The 17815-nt window shown below is 35.1% G+C and overlaps 1 protein-coding gene across 13 annotated transcripts in view; it reads right to left on the minus strand.

Annotated features, from left to right (window-relative positions):
* Window positions 1-17815, minus strand: part of PUS10 (pseudouridine synthase 10) — a 56322-nt gene that overhangs the window by 12516 nt on the left and 25991 nt on the right. For 10 of the 13 annotated variants that reach the window (XM_053589421.1, XM_053589425.1, XM_053589420.1 and 7 more), the window contains 7 exons: window positions 12364-12398; window positions 8697-8808; window positions 6605-6666; window positions 6263-6308; window positions 5396-5460; window positions 4034-4119; window positions 2574-2699 (listed from right to left, as the gene is read on the minus strand). In XM_053589421.1, the coding sequence (XP_053445396.1) occupies window positions 2574-2699; window positions 4034-4119; window positions 5396-5460; window positions 6263-6308; window positions 6605-6666; window positions 8697-8808; window positions 12364-12398 (532 nt within the window). The remainder of the gene's footprint in view (window positions 1-2573; window positions 2700-4033; window positions 4120-5395; window positions 5461-6262; window positions 6309-6604; window positions 6667-8696; window positions 8809-12363; window positions 12399-17815) is intronic. The other 3 variants (XM_053589429.1, XM_053589430.1, XM_053589431.1) reach the window with 1 other exon arrangement.

Consider the following 17815-nt stretch of genomic DNA (forward strand, 5'->3'; position numbering starts at 1 on the left):
CTATATAGCCCACGTAGGGGAAGGACCATTTACATAAGTAGCTAAGCCGCTCCGTATAATACTGGCTTATTATATAGAGCTATAAAATTTAAGGGTACAACATCTAGAAGCATCTTCTCAGAGTTGTCAGACATGAACCATTAATCAAAAGTAATAAGTAATATTATCTGAGAAGTACAAACTTAAGCAAACTGTTGCTATTAGTTAGGGGTTTCAAACAAGGTTTCCTCCCCTGACAAGGAGCCGTTAGCACGGACACCCAGAGGTGTGCTTTTCCTCAGTGGTTCTCAATAAATTACTTCAGCACACATTTCAGATGCTGAACACATAATTTGCTTTATTTTCAGCCTGGGGACAATTTTTCCTCCTCAAATGGAAAAATGACAACAAACCACCTTCATGAAAGACTGCAAGGGGAAAAGCATAGCTCTGAAAGAGCCCTCTAGTAGCCCTGGGGATAATAGGAGATTCCTTGGGAACAGTCTGAACTGAAGGTTTCTTGAATCTTCTTAGAGAAAGAGAGTAAGGTAGCCCCAAGAAAAATGTGAAAGAAACTTTTTTGCTAAAGCTTTATTTCACTTCTTTATAACTTGCATAAGTCTTATGAGATAACCGGTTTGTAAATACCAAATTAAGTAAATGCTCATGGCAATAGCCCAGAGTCTTTACTGCTAAGATTTTGGAAAATACTAGTTTGCTGAGTTACTTCTATTCACTAAACAGTTATTAAAGACCATTTAAAATGAGTGCACCTTCCTGATAGGCTACAAATTATAAAAGGGATATGGTTTGAAGTGCTTCTCTTTCCTCTGGCAAGACAGAGAGTTGGAAGGAATGGCCATATCTCATCTAGACCATCTGCTTGGCATTCTAAAGCACTCTGTCTTAAGTCTTCTAAAGAGAGGGATGGATATCTAGGTGGGCCCTCAGAAAAGGTTTTCTAATTATGCAAGGAGCCCTATTCCAAACAGTGACATCACTTACTGCCTGCACTTATTCCTGACATGGAACGCGATTTCCTGCAATTGAAATCTTAGTTCCTTTCCTCTTATTTAATCCTATGTGAAATCACAAAACTTTATGCTCCCTTTGACTTGAAAAGCCTGTTGAGACAAGGGAAGCAAAGGCTGTACAGGACCTGAGTCATCCCACAAACTTGCCTCATTAATACCAAGGAAATCAAAACCTAGTATGTCTGCTGTTAAGTCTTTGTAAAACGGTTGCTATTGATCTGTCTTCTCTAGGCCTGAACTTTATCCCAAGACAGAAGCAGACATTTGTCAGTGAGACTCTGGAACAAGAACTAGATGAGGAAGATGTATTTTAATTTTCCTCATATTCCTCAAGAAGCCGAGGCTGAGATGTGCCAAGGTCAGGGCTTAGGTGCATTCATTTAAAAGTGTTTCTCACCACTGTTTTTAATTTCCCCAGGAGAAAGTCATCCTGAGAGAGGAAAGGCAGACATTTTTGGATACCATGGCTGAAATCTAGCCCAGGCCAGAGGCACTCAGGACATGATGATGATCCCTGTTCCTGGGAAGCCTACAGCCAAGAGACCCACACTTGGTACTAAATTTTTCCTGCCACCCCCAAGAAATCTATTAATGATAGACAGTATATGTAAATATGAAAATTACGTGCTGGGCATGGTGGCTTATGCCTGTCATCCTAATACTCTGAGAGGTTGAGGCAGAAGGATAGCTTGAGTTCAGGAGTTCGAGACCAGCCTGAGCAAGAGCCAGATCTCATCTCTACTAAAAATAGAAAAAAAAATAGCTGGGTGTTGTGGAGGGCACCTGTAGTCCCAGCTACTTGGGAGGCTGAGGCAAGAGAATCATTTAAGCCCAAAGAGTTTGAGGTTGCTGTGAGCTGTGATGCCCTGGCACTCTACCGAGGGCGACATAGTGAAACTCTGTCTCAAAAAAGAAAAAAAATTAGCCAAGCATGGTGGCATATGCTACCCCGCTACTTGGGAGGCTGAGGCACAAGGATTGCTTGAGCCCAGGAGTTTGAAGTTACTGTGAGCTATGATGACACCATTGCACTCTAGCCAGGGCAACAGAGTAAGACTGTCTCAAGAAAAGAAATAAAAGGACATTTGCACTAGACTGTTTATCTCAGCTCAATTTACAATCACCAAAATGTGGAAACAGCCTAAATGCCCACCAACCCAGAAATGGATTAACAAGCTGTGGTATATGTATTCCATGGAATACTATTCAGCCACTAAAAAAGATGGAGACTTTATATCTTTTGTATTAATCTGGATGGAGGTGGAACATATTCTTCTTAGTAAAGTATCACAAGAATGGAAAAGCAAGAATCCAATGTACTCAATTCTACTATGAAGGCAGTAGATGAGCTAAAATGGGGGGGAGGCGGTAAGGGAATGAGGGATGGGGGAGAAGGGCGAAGGGACAGTTCACGGTGTATGGCACACCTCTTAGGGGCAGGACACAATTATAAGAGGGACTTTACCTAATAAATGCAAGCAGTGTAACCTAATTCTTTGTACCCTTTCTTTGTTTGAATCCCAAACAAGAAAGAGAGAGAAAGAAAATTATAAAACTTACTCTCTGCTTTGAATACTGTCAAGAGATGATATGAAATCAATTCTTCCACTGAAGATTCCAACTTCCTTTCTCCATCAATTATCCAAGGAGTTTGTGGTAGATTTCTGGAGTACTTATTATATCTCCCTGCCAAAGAAATACCAGGTAGCCTGGATGAAATGGTGTGATTAACATAATAGAATAAAAAGAGGCAACAACTATTTAATGAGTGCCAAAGTTGTAGTGTTACGATATAAAACAAGATCTAGCTTTTTAACTAACTTACAATCTAATTTGGCACATAGGCACATAGTAATTACATAAAACGATTGAAGTAATGATAAAATAGATGGTTAAGACATGATACGAATGTGAATTTGGAAGGAATGCTCAATTTATGTATTAATCTGATTGGCTAAATTACATAATATTACAGAATGCACTAAGGATTAAGAAAAACTATTGCTGTTTTTTTTTTGAGACAGAGTCTCACTAAGTCGCCCCCGGTAGAGTGCTGTGGCATCACAGCTCACAGCAACCTCAAACTCTTGGGCTTAAGCGATTCTCATGCCTCAGCCTCCCAAGTAGCTGGGACTATGGTTTTCTGTAAAAGCAAAAAACTATTGCTTTTACACCTGATTAAAAATGCTTTCAATGTAATAGTTATCGGTAATAATGTATTCCAAAGAATCTAAATACAGGAGATTTTGAATTTTTTTTTCCAGTAAAAAAATCCCTAATACAACATGACTCACTGCTTTATGAATAAAGATACACTAAGGCAGGTAGCTTTCATTATCCTACAGCAGGGTATCATAGTCAAGGCTAAAGAACAATTTCATTTTAGCTATTACCATGTAAAACAGCCGTAACTTTCAAAACAAAAACTGCCTGCTAGATTGCCTCCTGGGAAAGTCAACGCAACTTTTTTTTTTGGTAGAAGCCAAGGAATTCAGGGGTGGGGAACCTGCAAACTTAGAGTGTTCTTTTTCAAGCACCAAAAAGGCAACAAAAGTTTAGTCTTGTCTTTCTCTGCTGCATCCTTTTCAATAAAAGGGTTTATGTAAAATTTGGATTCAGTCAAAAGGCAGCACTTAATGACCGGGAAGACTCAGGTTTCCTGAAGGCCACGGGTTCCCTTTGCTTTATGTTATAAAATATCCTTTATGCTGCTTTCTCTACAACAGTTTTGGGTCTCTGCATCCACCCATATTTCTACTTGGCCATCTCTAAGGAAAGCTGTTAAAACCCAGGAAGTATCATTCCCTTTGACATAGCATCTTAAATAACAGATCTCCTGACTGATCCTTAAGAATGCCTATACAACCCAAAATAAATTTGGCTAATAGCTCTATTTCTCAAAAGAGTAAAGGAATCAGAACCTAGTAACAACAGGAAGAATAGAACAGAAGGAGTCAGGTGAGTTTTTCAGGAAGGAGAATAAGTTCACAGTGTCATATATTCTAGACTAAATATTTTACCAGCCACAAAAACAGCACCATGAGCACATTGAATTTCAAGAACAGTGCATACAGCCTTTGGTGAGTTTGGAGGACAAGGAAACTGCCTGTAAAACAAAATAAATTTTACAGCTACTATTTTCCAGACATAATATTGAATCACAAAACTAAGATGAATCAGCATTGTCTGAGACACACACAGCCTGAGTCTTTCAATGACTAAGCCTCTCCCTAACCTTTGGAACAATAAGGGTCTTTCAGGCCTCTGGATTAGCACTTATACAGATGAGAGTGACAAGGCTCTGCTACTACCTTTCAACCTCAATCTTTATATACGAAGTGGAAACCTTCTTAAACTCTTTAACCATTTTGCTATCCATGGTCACTTACTGTTAACTGCTAGCTTACATGATCCTTTATCTTTTAGGTAAAGTTAGTGCATGGTTAGAGACTGGTCATACGAGTAAATTCCACTCATAGGAGGGTACTCTACCATTTTTCTCTCTTTTTCCTTTTCATTCCAACTATAACCTTAGGAATCAGACCAGAGAGCCATAAAAGTGGTATATGGCAGAATATGCCCTTTCAGCTAAGTTTAGGACAGACAGGAAAGAACAACATATGGCTTTATTCTCTGTCTTCAATCTAAGAATTTCCAAAGCCATAGATTGGAGTCTACCTGTATATGACCAGATGTGGATTTAATCCCAAATGCATGGCTTGAAAATTTCATAAGTTTTCCCAAGATGTCTTGAAGAAGAAAGCAGGAACAATTGCTTCACTGAGACTCGTTTTAGTCATTAAATATATGAAATCCTCCTTATAACATCACTGAAATTTATTGAAAGATCTTCTAGAAGGATAACTGTAATGTTTTATTTAGTAAAATGAGTGCACTGAGAATTAAAATATAAGATTTACTGCATTTATTACACTTCAGCATATTTGAACAGGTAAACAAACTCAAAAGCCACCTTCTCCCTCTTCTAAAGATGGACAACACTACTAAGAAGCATGGGATTAGAAATGGAATGGGATTAGCACTAGGCTGGAGCATCAGGAAATCTGGCTTGAAGTCCACTCTATTATCTAGTTGAAATCTCAGAAAAATCAAACCCCACTTTGGATATTAATATCCTCTTCTAAAAGATGAAGGAGTTGGACTTGATTTGTAAATTTAAATATTAATTTTGGCAAACATTTATTGAACACCACTGCATGCCAGGTACTGCACCAGGGGCTGGGGATGTAACAATGGCTAATGCATAGTCCTAGCCTCTAAAATACATCAAGTCTTGTGTTAGAGATAATCCAGCCTTCTCACTACCATTCCCTTGATTCTAAAATTCCATGATGCTTCTTTGTTTCTATACTTCTACTTACTTGCGGAAATCCTCTTCTTTTATTTTATTCAAAGCTTTCATAACTGCCATTCTAGTGAATACCGACTATATAGGATAAAATGAAAAGACACTTTATCACCCAGATGAGAAAACACCAATGGTGCAACATAGAACATGGTGGGAAAAATTATATCATTTTACCTCCTTTAAAGGGAAAATACTTAACAGCTTGAAGAAAATAAATGAAACTTAACCATTCATGTCAGCTCTGCAGTTGGGATACCTCTGTAACCCTTCTCTTCAATATAGTAGTCTATGTCTGTATTAGCAGGTGCATTTAGCAGAACAGGTCTCCTTCACTGTATTCTTTTTTTTTTTTTTTTTTTTTTTGAGACAGAGTCTCAAGCTGTTGCCCTGGGTAGAGTGCTGTGGCATCACAACTCACAGCAACCTCAAACTCTTGGGCTTAAGCAATTCTCTTGCCTGAGCCTCCCTAGTAGCTGGGACTACAGGCACCAATTTCTAGAAAACGCATATTAGATGAAAGTTTAGAACACTGATGATGTTTACCATGGATTTCCTCAAAAGATGTAATGTGGAGGATAAAATCGAAAAGCTGAATTTCCCCAAATGGGTAATAGTAACATCATTGAAACACTGGTTCCAAGTTTAACAACATCAAGGGAACACGCCAAACACTGACACAACATGAGGATGTTTCTATGCGCTGACTTCCTAGCCAGAAATAAAGGTTGAAAACAATTGAAAGAAAAATAAATACAGCAAATCAAAATATTTCAAGATTAATTCTTAATAGAGATGGCCACATTTCTAATGCATTGCCTTTTTATTGTTAATGTGAATATTCTGCTTAGACTAAACTCACTAAAGAAGTGAAAATCCTTACCTGTTTGTTTTTGGCTGGCTTGAAACAATCCGGGCATAACGTACCTCTAAAATAAAATTAAAGTTAAAATAAAAGGTTAATGAGTTTATTTCTGGGTAGAATAACTCAAATATATTTTATATAGTATGACTGCTAAACTCAGGACACCAGGGGTAGGCAAAAGGAATTCCTGTAAGAGCTGCATTAATCTTCCTAGGAAACTTATGTTACAGGGCACATTTTAAACTATTAAGACATGACAAGTTCTGAAATGCACATTAGAAAAAGAGGCAATACAATTTTCACGAACACCAAGGGGCATTAACAATTTTACACAATTGACAATTTACAATGGCAACTTACAGGAAGTGGCAATCCTCAACTGTCTCTGGGTGAGCAAAGACCACACTCACTTCAAACAAGCTCTAAAAATTATAAAGACAGTTTAAAAATGAGCAAAAGGAAACTACCAACAACTTAAGAATGGAGATAGAAATTAACTCTCAAAAATTGGCTCAGAAAAAGTGACAAGAAAAACTCGAAATACTACTGCTTTCATATCAGCTTGTTCACAGGGAAGCTGTAAAGGAAACAGTATTTATTTATTTTAATTTCTACAACTCAGTCACTAGTGATCCTACAAAAAAAGTTCTAAAATAAAATTTTTAATAAATTTGTATGATTTTTGGACCAATATGTAAATTAGGTATGAAGATGAATGAGAATTCAGAGAATTAGAAAGAGATAATAACTGAAAGAAATGAAGTATTGTTCTGTCTATACTATGATTAGAATTATTAGCACGGCAAAAGACCATTTTAGTCACATTCTTAAAAACTATATGAAATTCCTTTTCAAAGTACTCAAATCTCTTAGTGGATTTGAGTTTTAAAAAAGAGATCTTAATGTTTTGTTTTAGTACAAAAGTGATATACATAAAGTATAAAATAATTGAACACAGAATGGTTTTTCAATCCCACTCCACAACTATTAACAATTTTGGTGTTTTTTTTCCTAGCCATTTAATGAAAACATATATATATATACTTTTTGAGATACTATGCATACTTTTGGAAAACTGCTTTATTTAATATTACATCATGGATATCTTTTCAACTCTAGGAACTGTTGGACAGTTAAATTGTAGAAACTTTTTCTGTTATAAAAAAATACTGCAATGAACATACTTGTATACACAATTCACATTCTATATACTTTTTCCTCCATGGAGAATATATAAAATTATACATTGAAAAACAAAAAGCATACTATATTAAAATTTGGTCCTTTTTGAGTTCTGTTTATTGATTTTTTTTTAATTTACTGAATTCATTGGACTGTCAGTAACCCTATTATCTACTCTAGAATCATAATAATGAAAACCTTTTTTCTGTTGTTCCTTATTCTAATCAATAAAACTAAAATTAATAACACATTCCTATTATTCAAGAAAGCTTCACTCAATTTGAATCTATTAGACTATTGCATATTTTGTCTTCTATTTTCCCTTCTCACTGATTCATCATGTAAAATGATTTGTACTTCAAAACTGAAATTTGAGCTAGAAATATTTTGCATTGATGGCTTCTCAAATTTCCACAGTACTTTCATTACCTCATTTCCTCTTCATACGATCTGTGGTTTTATTCTCTATTCTCTCAATATTCAGTTTAAAGAACAGTCAGAGCATATTTTTACTAATAGAAGGAAATACAACTACATCATTCAGAATGGTGAAAAAAACTATTTAGTTTTAGAAGATGGTTTTGTGATTTTACTGGAATAGTGGTATATAGGATATTCAGGGAATTTCCTTCAAGCAAAATGATGAAGCAATGAGGCAATACAATTAAAATCTAATTTAAGATGACCTGGGAATATGTTCTGTTTTCACACACAGAAGCATGTCAAGCTCTTTCCTAAAGTTCCATCCATTCCAGAGACTGGGGCAAGGTCTGCTGTGGAAAAACAGAGTGTTCTTGTTCTAAAGATACTACCTAAGAGTGAACAGTGGGATTTGAGATACCAAAAAGGCAGGACAGAGTGAGCCCACTCTCATAATCCAAAATTAAATAGTCTAGAGTTGACTAAACACTTGCTCATGGTTATTTATATATTGCTTTGTATCAGTAAATCTGTTCTTTCAATTAAACTATAAATACATTAAATGCCAAAATTCATTTCTAACCTTTTAAGGTCAATTATGGGACACTGCACCTGTTACACTAATAAGTGCCTTGGATCACAAAGAAGTCATTGGGGGAGAAAAAAAAAAAAAAAAGAAGAAAGCCTTTAACCTCAATTTAAGACACTTAGGAATTAACATATTAAAAGTTAAAAATTCTCCACTGGATTATTTTAAAAAGATTCTTTTGGCTAACCAAAACTCTCCCATATACTGAAGTAAAACTAGCAAAATCAGAGAATGAAATTAACAATTCTGAGGACCCAATACCTTTCCATCAATGGGAACACCCAGTTCCTCTGAAAACAGGGGGTGAGTTATCCATTTGTAGGCTTCTTTTAGCTGAACTATATCATTTCTTCCCAGCGACAGACTCTGCTTTCTGAATAACATAAACATTAATTCACTGACATGAAAAACTTCACTTTTTCTATTAAAGGCAAGAATTTATGCAATTATTTAAAAATATTGACTGAATGCCTACTGCATGCCAGGCACTATTCTACACATTAGAAAGCAGAGAACAAAACAGACAAAAAATCCTTATCTCATGGACCTATATGCTAGTGGGATTATAAAACTACTTTTTTTAATGGCATATGAGACCATTTTTAAAGCTCCAAAGACAAAAACACACTAATGGGTTCTTCTGAGCTAGAATTGTCAGATTCCAGGATTTATAATCAAAGGACAGAAAGATGGAATAGAGATGATTATTTATTGCTCGCAAACTATAAAACTGTATATTATAATCCATATTAAAGTACTTGCATTTCCCCTCTTACTGAAAATGAGGCTTATTTGGGGGAAATCAATGTAAAAGCTATGCTTTTAAAAAAAAAACTGCTGAACAAGAAACATTAAGTCCTAAAGTATCAATGCTCTGAAATGTTCATCAATGTACTATCAGATAAATTTCTGAATAAAAATCTGATATTCCCCCAAAATCTACTCATAAGCCAACAGTGGGAAGTCTCCATTATGAGTTCTTGCTTTTTAGTTTATAACCTAAAATTGTGACAAAAAGGAACTTGAGGTAAGAAGAATAAAAAACATGCTTATGGTAACACTAAAATTGCTCTTCTCTACTAAGAACACTGGGATATTACTAATAAACCCACATCATTCAAAAAATTAAAACTTCAAACAAGCTTTATGGCTATTTGCAGGGCTGCTTTAAAAAAAAAAATGTTAGGGCCAACTTGTGAATAATCCCTCTTAATGCCTGATTTTCACTGATAAAAAGTACTACTTACAGGCAATATCCATTGTAATTTAATTCTTCCAGACTGGAAGACACTAGTTAACTACAAGTAGAAAATAAAAAGTAATTTAGCTAATGGCTAAATTTAATTGATGAGGAAAAAAAGAATAAAGATCAATGTTCCTCTAAAAATGCAAATTAAGAAATAGTTCATCTACCCACTCTGTATCCAGCTGAGAATATAACTGGGTATGAAGAGTGCTTTCGTATACTTTGGGATTATGGTCTAATAATGAAATACCCAGATAAGCTCTGTCTGACAAATAACCAAATTATAATACTTCTCTACATTCAAGAACTTCTTCAAATATGAAGTGTTTGGCTTTCATAGACTGCTTCTAATTCTCCAAATACCTGAAACATTTTAAGTATTTAAAGGACTATCCTGATATTGTATCGACAGTTTAATTTTTCTCTTTTTTTTGAGACAGAGTCTCACTTTGTCACCCTTGGTAGTCATGGCATCATAGCTCACAGCAACCTCAAACTCTAGGATTGAAGTGATCCTCTTGCCTCAGCCTCCCTAGTAGCTGGGACTACAAGCACCCACCACAACGCCCGTCTCACAACAGGTTAACTATTTCATGATGTTTGCACAAAAATGACATCACCGTTGAAAGTAAATAATGTACCAGAATACATTGTAAAGGATAAAAAATTGAAATGAAAATACAAAAATGAAAACTATTTTAAAACTTGTTTAGCTTTTTCAAAGTCCAAAGGGTTGCAGAAAAGCCAATCCTAAAAAATGAGTTAAAACATTACTCATCAGGTATTTAAGAAAACTGATATTTTAAATCCTTCACATTCTTTGAAATATATTTAGAACATCTTAGTCCAGTTAAAAAATTCAACTACAGGTATTTTTTCCTCTCGATTAGCAGACAGCTTGGAAACCTTAGCCTTATACTTAATCCTAAAGGATTAGTAGTCATGAAGATAAATTCAGTCCCCGTTTACTACTTAGTAACTTCATTTCTCTCCTCTCTGTCAGATAAGGACTGATGAGAATGTCAGTTGTAATCATTTTTGCTATAGATATAACCACTATCCTAAAGAAAAGATGAACCAGAATATGCAAAGCAATTAATTTCTTCCAAATTCCCTGAATCAATCTTTAAAGGCAATTCCTCCACAATCTTTTCAACCCAGAATGTATGAGGGACAATGAAGGAAAAAAAATCAGTGTTCTTTATGTTTTCTGTTCCAGTATCCCTTTATCAATCAGGATCTTTTGGAAGAACTAAGCTTAGTTTAAATTTTTTTGATAAGGAATAAAAACAGTAACTCATAAGCAATGTGGATGTAAACTGGAAACATTTAGAAAAGAGCATTCTCTGACTAACAAATTTGTAAAAGCACAGTATCAAATTTTGTTATTAACTCAGAATCATGCAGCTATGAGGCTAATTTGATAAAACCTAACTAAGCCTCAAAACCTTTGATAAATATGTGGTTATCATCCTTTTAAAAATGCAAGTGTGAAATACAAAACAAAAAAGGTCAAATTAACTACTTTTTCTGTAAATCACTTACTCAAGTATGCAATTCTAATATAGAAATCTATACTTTTTTCTAGACTTTTCTCTCCAGAATATGCAGGAACCTCCAATAGTTATATAGCTCTTTTTATATTGTATAGAATTTTTAGTTACAAACTACAAAAGGCTCTAGAGAATTACAGTTGTTTTATTAAACTCAATTGGCAATCAAATCCTGGCTTAAAAACATGAGGCTATTTAGAGACTTTGTTTTATCAAACTTAGTGTGAATATTCATGTTTCATTGAAGAAATATTAATTTTTTTTTTTTTTGACAGAGCCTCAAGCTGTCACCCTGGGTAGAGTGTTATGGCATCACAGTTCACAGCAACCTCCAACTCCTGGGCTCAAGCGATTCTCCTCCCTCTGCCTCCCAAGTAGCTGGGACTACAGGCGCCCAGTACAACACCTGACTATTTTTTGTTGTTGTTGTTGTTTTTTGGTTGCAGCCATCATTGTTGTTTGGCAGGCTGGGCTGGATTCAAACCTGCCAGCTCAGGTGTTTGTGCCTGGTGCCTTAGCCGCTTGAGCCACAGGCACCGAGCCAGAAATATTAATGTTTGATTGATTATACAGTACCACTCCAGACCCTGGAGGAGAAGCATATCATATATATATATAATATTAAACACCATATGAGATTTTTAAAATCCAAAAATTCTAAATTCCAAAACATATTTGGCCTCCAAAGATTTCAGATAACGGATTGTAAACCTATGTTTTCTACGTCTTATCTATATACAAACTCATTATTGTTCGGTCTTAACTAGGATCTTATTTTTTATTTTTTATAGCATAGTTCTATAATTTAGTTTGTAAGACCAATGTAAAATGTATTCTTTTAAAATAACTCCCCAAACTATATTATATGAGTACCTAATAATGCATATAAAACATGTACTTACATTCACATTAAATCAAAACACATAAAATGAATTTGCTTTAATGGACTACTAGCATGCTATGCAAATAAACTAATTAAACAAGGTTGACACCTACATTTATATAATACATCTAGTCAATTTCTCTAGTAGCTAGTGAATTTACTCTAAAAAACAGATAATAGCAGAAGTACTTTAAGAATCAGCCCATATTTAAGCAGTAGTAAAAATTCCCTACCTAAGTTACTTACCCCATTTCCTCTTTTACCAGCAACCATGCAGCATGCTGTAGACAATTTAGTCACACCCAGAAAGAAAAGAGGGGAAAATGAGTGAAATTAAGTCCCAATATCATTACTAAGTACTTAACTAATTTGCTAACCAAACTCCCCTTTTTAAGAGAGGAGTCAGTGTTCTGAAATGTGGCAATGACTTCAGTCTCATTTAAAATCAGAAATGAGGTAAGATTTCACACTGCAATGCTGGCTTACTAAGGCCTAGGAATTCAATAGGGTATCCCCTCCCCTATAGATTTCCACTTCTCATTAATGAGGTATGAGTGTTTCTTAACATGCAAAGCTTCATTTAAAATATCTTACTATTTCATGAGGAAAGCCCAAAGTGACTTGAGTACATAATTCCTAAAACATAAAATTGAAGGCCCCAGGTTGTTTTTGCTTTTTAAATTAAGGCTAATAGATTTTTAATCTATTTAGTTATGATATCTACACTTAAGTGTTCAAAAGTAAAATGTAGTAATGCCTACAATTCATTTTGAAATACAACAAAAACTAAGATGATCGATAAGTGGATGGGTAGGTATATAATAAGGCAAATAGTTTTTAAAAAGTAACAATTATAGAATCTAAGTGGCCACATAGGTGTTCACTGAGAATTCTTTCAGCTTTTCTATGTTTGAAAATTCTCATCATAAATATTGGGAAAAACATTCTGGGAAGGATTAATAAACTAAAAAATTGCTAAAATGAAGACAATAACATTTACAATCACAGTTGTTATGAGGATTGCATGAAATTTATGTAAAATGCTTTGCACAGTAAGTGTATAATACTAAGATTTCTCAGTTTTCCATTAGTCTGTCACAGTTTTAACACATGTCCTGCCACATTATAAAACATCTGTAAACACGACAGGAATACATTTGTATACATCAATAAAATACCACATGTAGTCTTTGCTCCCACGTCATAAAAATTGCAGTCATTATTATTCACATCCACTTAAGACATGGCTTAATTTAAGTATGCTAGCTCTGAATTCATCCTAGAAAAACTGCTATTACATACCTCATTGCTGAATATCATTACTGTCACTGTCAAAGTACTCCTCTTGGGAAGCTATGCACCAATGCTAGTGCCTAGTCCACCCTTCAAAGCAATTTTGGAACTCTTTCTGGAATAACCATCAGAGCTGTCATCATACAAGGTTTGACCCATTCCTTCATATCCTGAAACTCCTCCGCCATAGGTAACTCTGGAACTTCCCTCTTCAATGATATCTGAGCTTAAAGAACTATCTGTTTCTTCTTTGAAGGACCATAGACTCTCTTGTCTTCTCTCAGTGACCTTTCTTTCTCTCCTTTTGAGGCAAACGCTCATCTCTACAGTCACTTGCATATGATGGCATGGGGTCTGCAATGTACCCTTGCATTCCCTGGTTATAAAGATGGGCAAAACTGGAGATTGCCCAGGGAAACTGGATAACCATATAGAATGTGTGAAATTAAATCAAACACCTTCAGTACCTGAGACTTGCTAAAGGGTTTTTCCTTCCTAATCCTCTGCAGGCTCCCTGCTCAGCATGCCAGCAGGTTGGACAGAACCAATCACACAGCAGGGGCCAGAAGACTGAATCCCAAAGAAGTCAGTATTGCTCAATTATACAATTTTTACCACATGTTAATAATGCCTGGATCTGCTTCTGGCAAGGAAAATGAAGTATATTTCTCCCTCTCAGGTCACCAAGATAATTTAATAAATGTTCTGTTCCTTAGTCAATGGAAAAAATTCATTCTCTAGAGTAAGCAATTAAATTCTTCCTCCCCAATAGAACAAAATGGCATTAAAGTTATAAAGTATAATGTAATCAAATTTGATACCAGAGGCAGCAGTCACCTCCTGAAAATTCGGAAGCACACAAATTATTTCTTTTTTATTTTTTGAGGCAGAGTCTCACTTTGTTGCCCTCAGTAGAGGGTTCTGGCATCACAGCTCACAGCAACCTCAAACTCTTGGGCTTGAGCAATCCTCTTGCCTCAGCCTCCCAAGTAGCTGGGACTACAGGTGCCCACCACAACACCTGGCTATTTTTAGAGACAGGGTCTTAGTCTTGCTCAGGGTGGTACTAAACTCCTGAGCTCAAACAATCCACCGGCGTTGGCCTCCCAGAGTGCTAGGATTACAGGCGTGAGCCACTGCCCCCCACCTGGAACCATACAATTTAATCCTGGACCCTGCCTTAACTCTGAGAATTTTAGGCAAGTTCTAAATAGGGCACTTGAATAAGTGCTTTGCTAACGTGCTTGTGTACACTGGTAATAATCTCACACACACACACACACACCATAGACTGGAAGGTCTATGACTGCCGTTGGCTTTTGAGCTTAAGAGTTCTGAGCTAGAGGTTCATCTATCACCAATGAGAGTGAGTAACACAGAGACTAGGGATTGAGGTTGATTGAAGAAGAGGTGGCAGAGGAAGGGGAGAAAGAGAGAAAGTAAAGTGTTAAAAATGGCATGTTGGTGCAGAAGAATAAAACAGGATCGCTATCTCTTGTCATATACAAAAATTAACTCAAGATAAAGAGTTAAGACCTGAAACCATAAAAATTCTGGAAGAAACTGCAGGAAAAACTCTTTTAGACATTGTCCTAGGCAAAAAAATTATGACAAAGACCCCAAACACTAATAGAGTAACAACAAAAATAAATAAATGGCACTTAATTAATTTAAACATTTCTACACAGCAAAGGAAATAATCAACAGAATAAACAGACAACCTACAGAATGGGAGAAAATATTCACAAACTATACAGCTAATATCCAGAATCTACAAAGAACTCAAACAAATCAGCAAAAACAACAACAAACCATTAAAAGGTAGCCAAAAGACATGAACAGAGTTTTTTCACAAGAAGATATACAATGGCTAATAGGCCATTGAAAACATGATCAACATCACTAATCATCAAGGAAATATAAATTAAAACCACAATGAGATATTACCTAACTCCAATGAGAATGGCTAATGGCACACAAGCTACTTGATGTGTACTATCACAGCAAATTGAACATAGAAACAAATATAAAAATCCAGCTACCTTCTATTAAGACATATATTAAAGAGAGTTGCAAAAATCTACCACAGCATATTCTTTCCAAAAATGTTATTTATGGTAACATGTTATTACAGGTTGTTCCAAGAAAAAAAGTATGTAGAACATATATGTTCCATTAAAGCAAACAAACTGAAACCATGTGATATGTGTATTTCCTTTATTACCAAAATATTACTCCAGGAAATGGAGGGTAGAAAAGAGGAAGAGAGAAACTAATTTTACCTTTGTTTTTTCTTTTTTTCTTTTTTTGAGACAGAGTCTCACTCTGTTGCCCTAGGTAGTGTGCCTTGGCTCACAGCAACCTCAAACTCTTGGGCTTAAAAGATCCTCTTACCTCAGCCTCCCAAACAGCTGGGATGACAGGCATCCGCCTTAACACCCAGCTAGTTTTCGTAGCTGGTCTTGAATCCTAAGCTTAGGCAATCCACCCACCTCAACTTCGCAGAGTGCTAGGATTATAGGCACAAGCCACCAGGCCCGACTTTAATTTTACCTTAATGCACTAATAAGTTGTTTGACACTTTCAGTAAGCACAGACTACTTCTGTAATTAAAAAAAAAGTTTAATGTAATCTTGTGAATCCTTTTGAGAAACTTAAAAATTATTTTATGAACTCACAACAATCACCTGAGTTATCTTTTGTATAATAGAAAGTTTGCTAAAATGAATTACATCTCAATTTATTATCAAATCAATTAAACAAGAAATTAAAAATAATATTAGGGCATAAAAATGTTGAGGTGTTACATTTATTTACTTGTGTACTATTAGAAGAACCCTAATTTAAATATTATTTAATAGGTTGAGATCTATTTTATTTTAAAATGCACTATATTTCTAGAAACCTTGATTCACTACTGCTTAATTCTGACCAATAAAGAAACAGAGGAATAATACAAAATCTTTGGGCTGAGAATAAATTTTCATTTCTGAAAAGTTACAAGCTTTTTGAAAGTATTTCTATGAGGAGCTTGTGTTAAAAGTAGTATTTTTCTACTTTCTTCCTCTTTATTCTCAATGCCTTTTTTGACAGGGTCACATTCAATGGATTTACTCTAGATTGTGTCCGCAATCATTTACAAATAGGCTAAGAGGATTAGAACACCTATTGCAACCAGACTTTGATAACTAAAATGTTATTTGTATTTTTGCATCAGGAAATCTAAAGGAAAACGCATTAAGAATACCTCCTAATTCAGAATGTGTGATGTTTGGAATAGTGATGGGAGGAATTTACCTGTCTTCAACAAATGCTTCCTTCATAGACCGGACAGATTAATAACACAAACTAAACTTTCAAGGGCAATGCTTTTAGTGTATAAGAAAAAAAAAAAGTTTTAAAGGACTCCCATATACATTTTTAAAGACTATATAATTAACATGCTAATTACAAATTTGTTTTTATCTATTCGTTAAAAGATATCCCCAAGGATCCTTTTAAGCTGAAATTTGAGTGAATGGACTCTGTTGACCTAGTTTGTTACTTCATGTATTTGAAACTAATAAAGCTCTACTTGTTTTAAAATATTCTATATTTTACTTTTATCAATTCAAAGAGAACAGTTAATATAAACCTTGTTACCCAAAAATGCAATCGCTAACTTTAGAGGTGTTGTGGTGATAGAATGAACGCTTTGTAAGATGTAAAATGTACACATCAGCCCCTATATATCACAATCCCATTTTTTTAAAAAAGGATCGTTCTAAAAATTAGAGAATTTTATTACAATGTGAAAAATAGGTTATATGTCAAGTTATTGATATTTGGGTCTTTCTACATTTCTTAAAGCAATGCACTAAAAGCTTCAAACAAAATCTTTCAGATATAAAAGATACACTCCTATGATCAGGTAATTGTGCTTGCCGCCTCTTTTTCTTTCCAGGGACTTGCCTAAGTAGTACCAGAACTAGAATGGGAAGGAGGTCATGAACAACCCTGGGGAAAGTATAAGATTCTGAGACAGAACTGGATTCAAGTTCTCTTTCTTAATTAGGAGAAAGTTATTTCCGGCAAATTAAGTACCCCTTTGTTGCTTGTTTCCTCATCTATAAAACAAGAAGAATGAGGTTTCTTATATAACTGGAAGCTAAAATGAGATATTCTGTATAAAATGTTAATTGTTTTTATAATACAGGTCTCCTAACTCCGTTTAGTAATTCAAAAGATAAGCTACTTCTTGAAACCAATTAAAAAGGGGATTTCCTCAAGGCTTGCCCCCTTCTAAATTCTCAGTTCTAGTTTTTATCTAAAAAGTTCAAGGAAGGTAATATTTATTAAATTTTTTTTTTTTGCAGTTTTTTGCCAGGGCCAGGTTTGAACCCACCATCTCTGGTATATGGGGCCG

This window comes from Nycticebus coucang, chromosome 4, assembly GCF_027406575.1.
Source record: "Nycticebus coucang isolate mNycCou1 chromosome 4, mNycCou1.pri, whole genome shotgun sequence".
In the NCBI taxonomy this organism is placed as follows: Eukaryota; Metazoa; Chordata; class Mammalia; order Primates; family Lorisidae; genus Nycticebus; species Nycticebus coucang.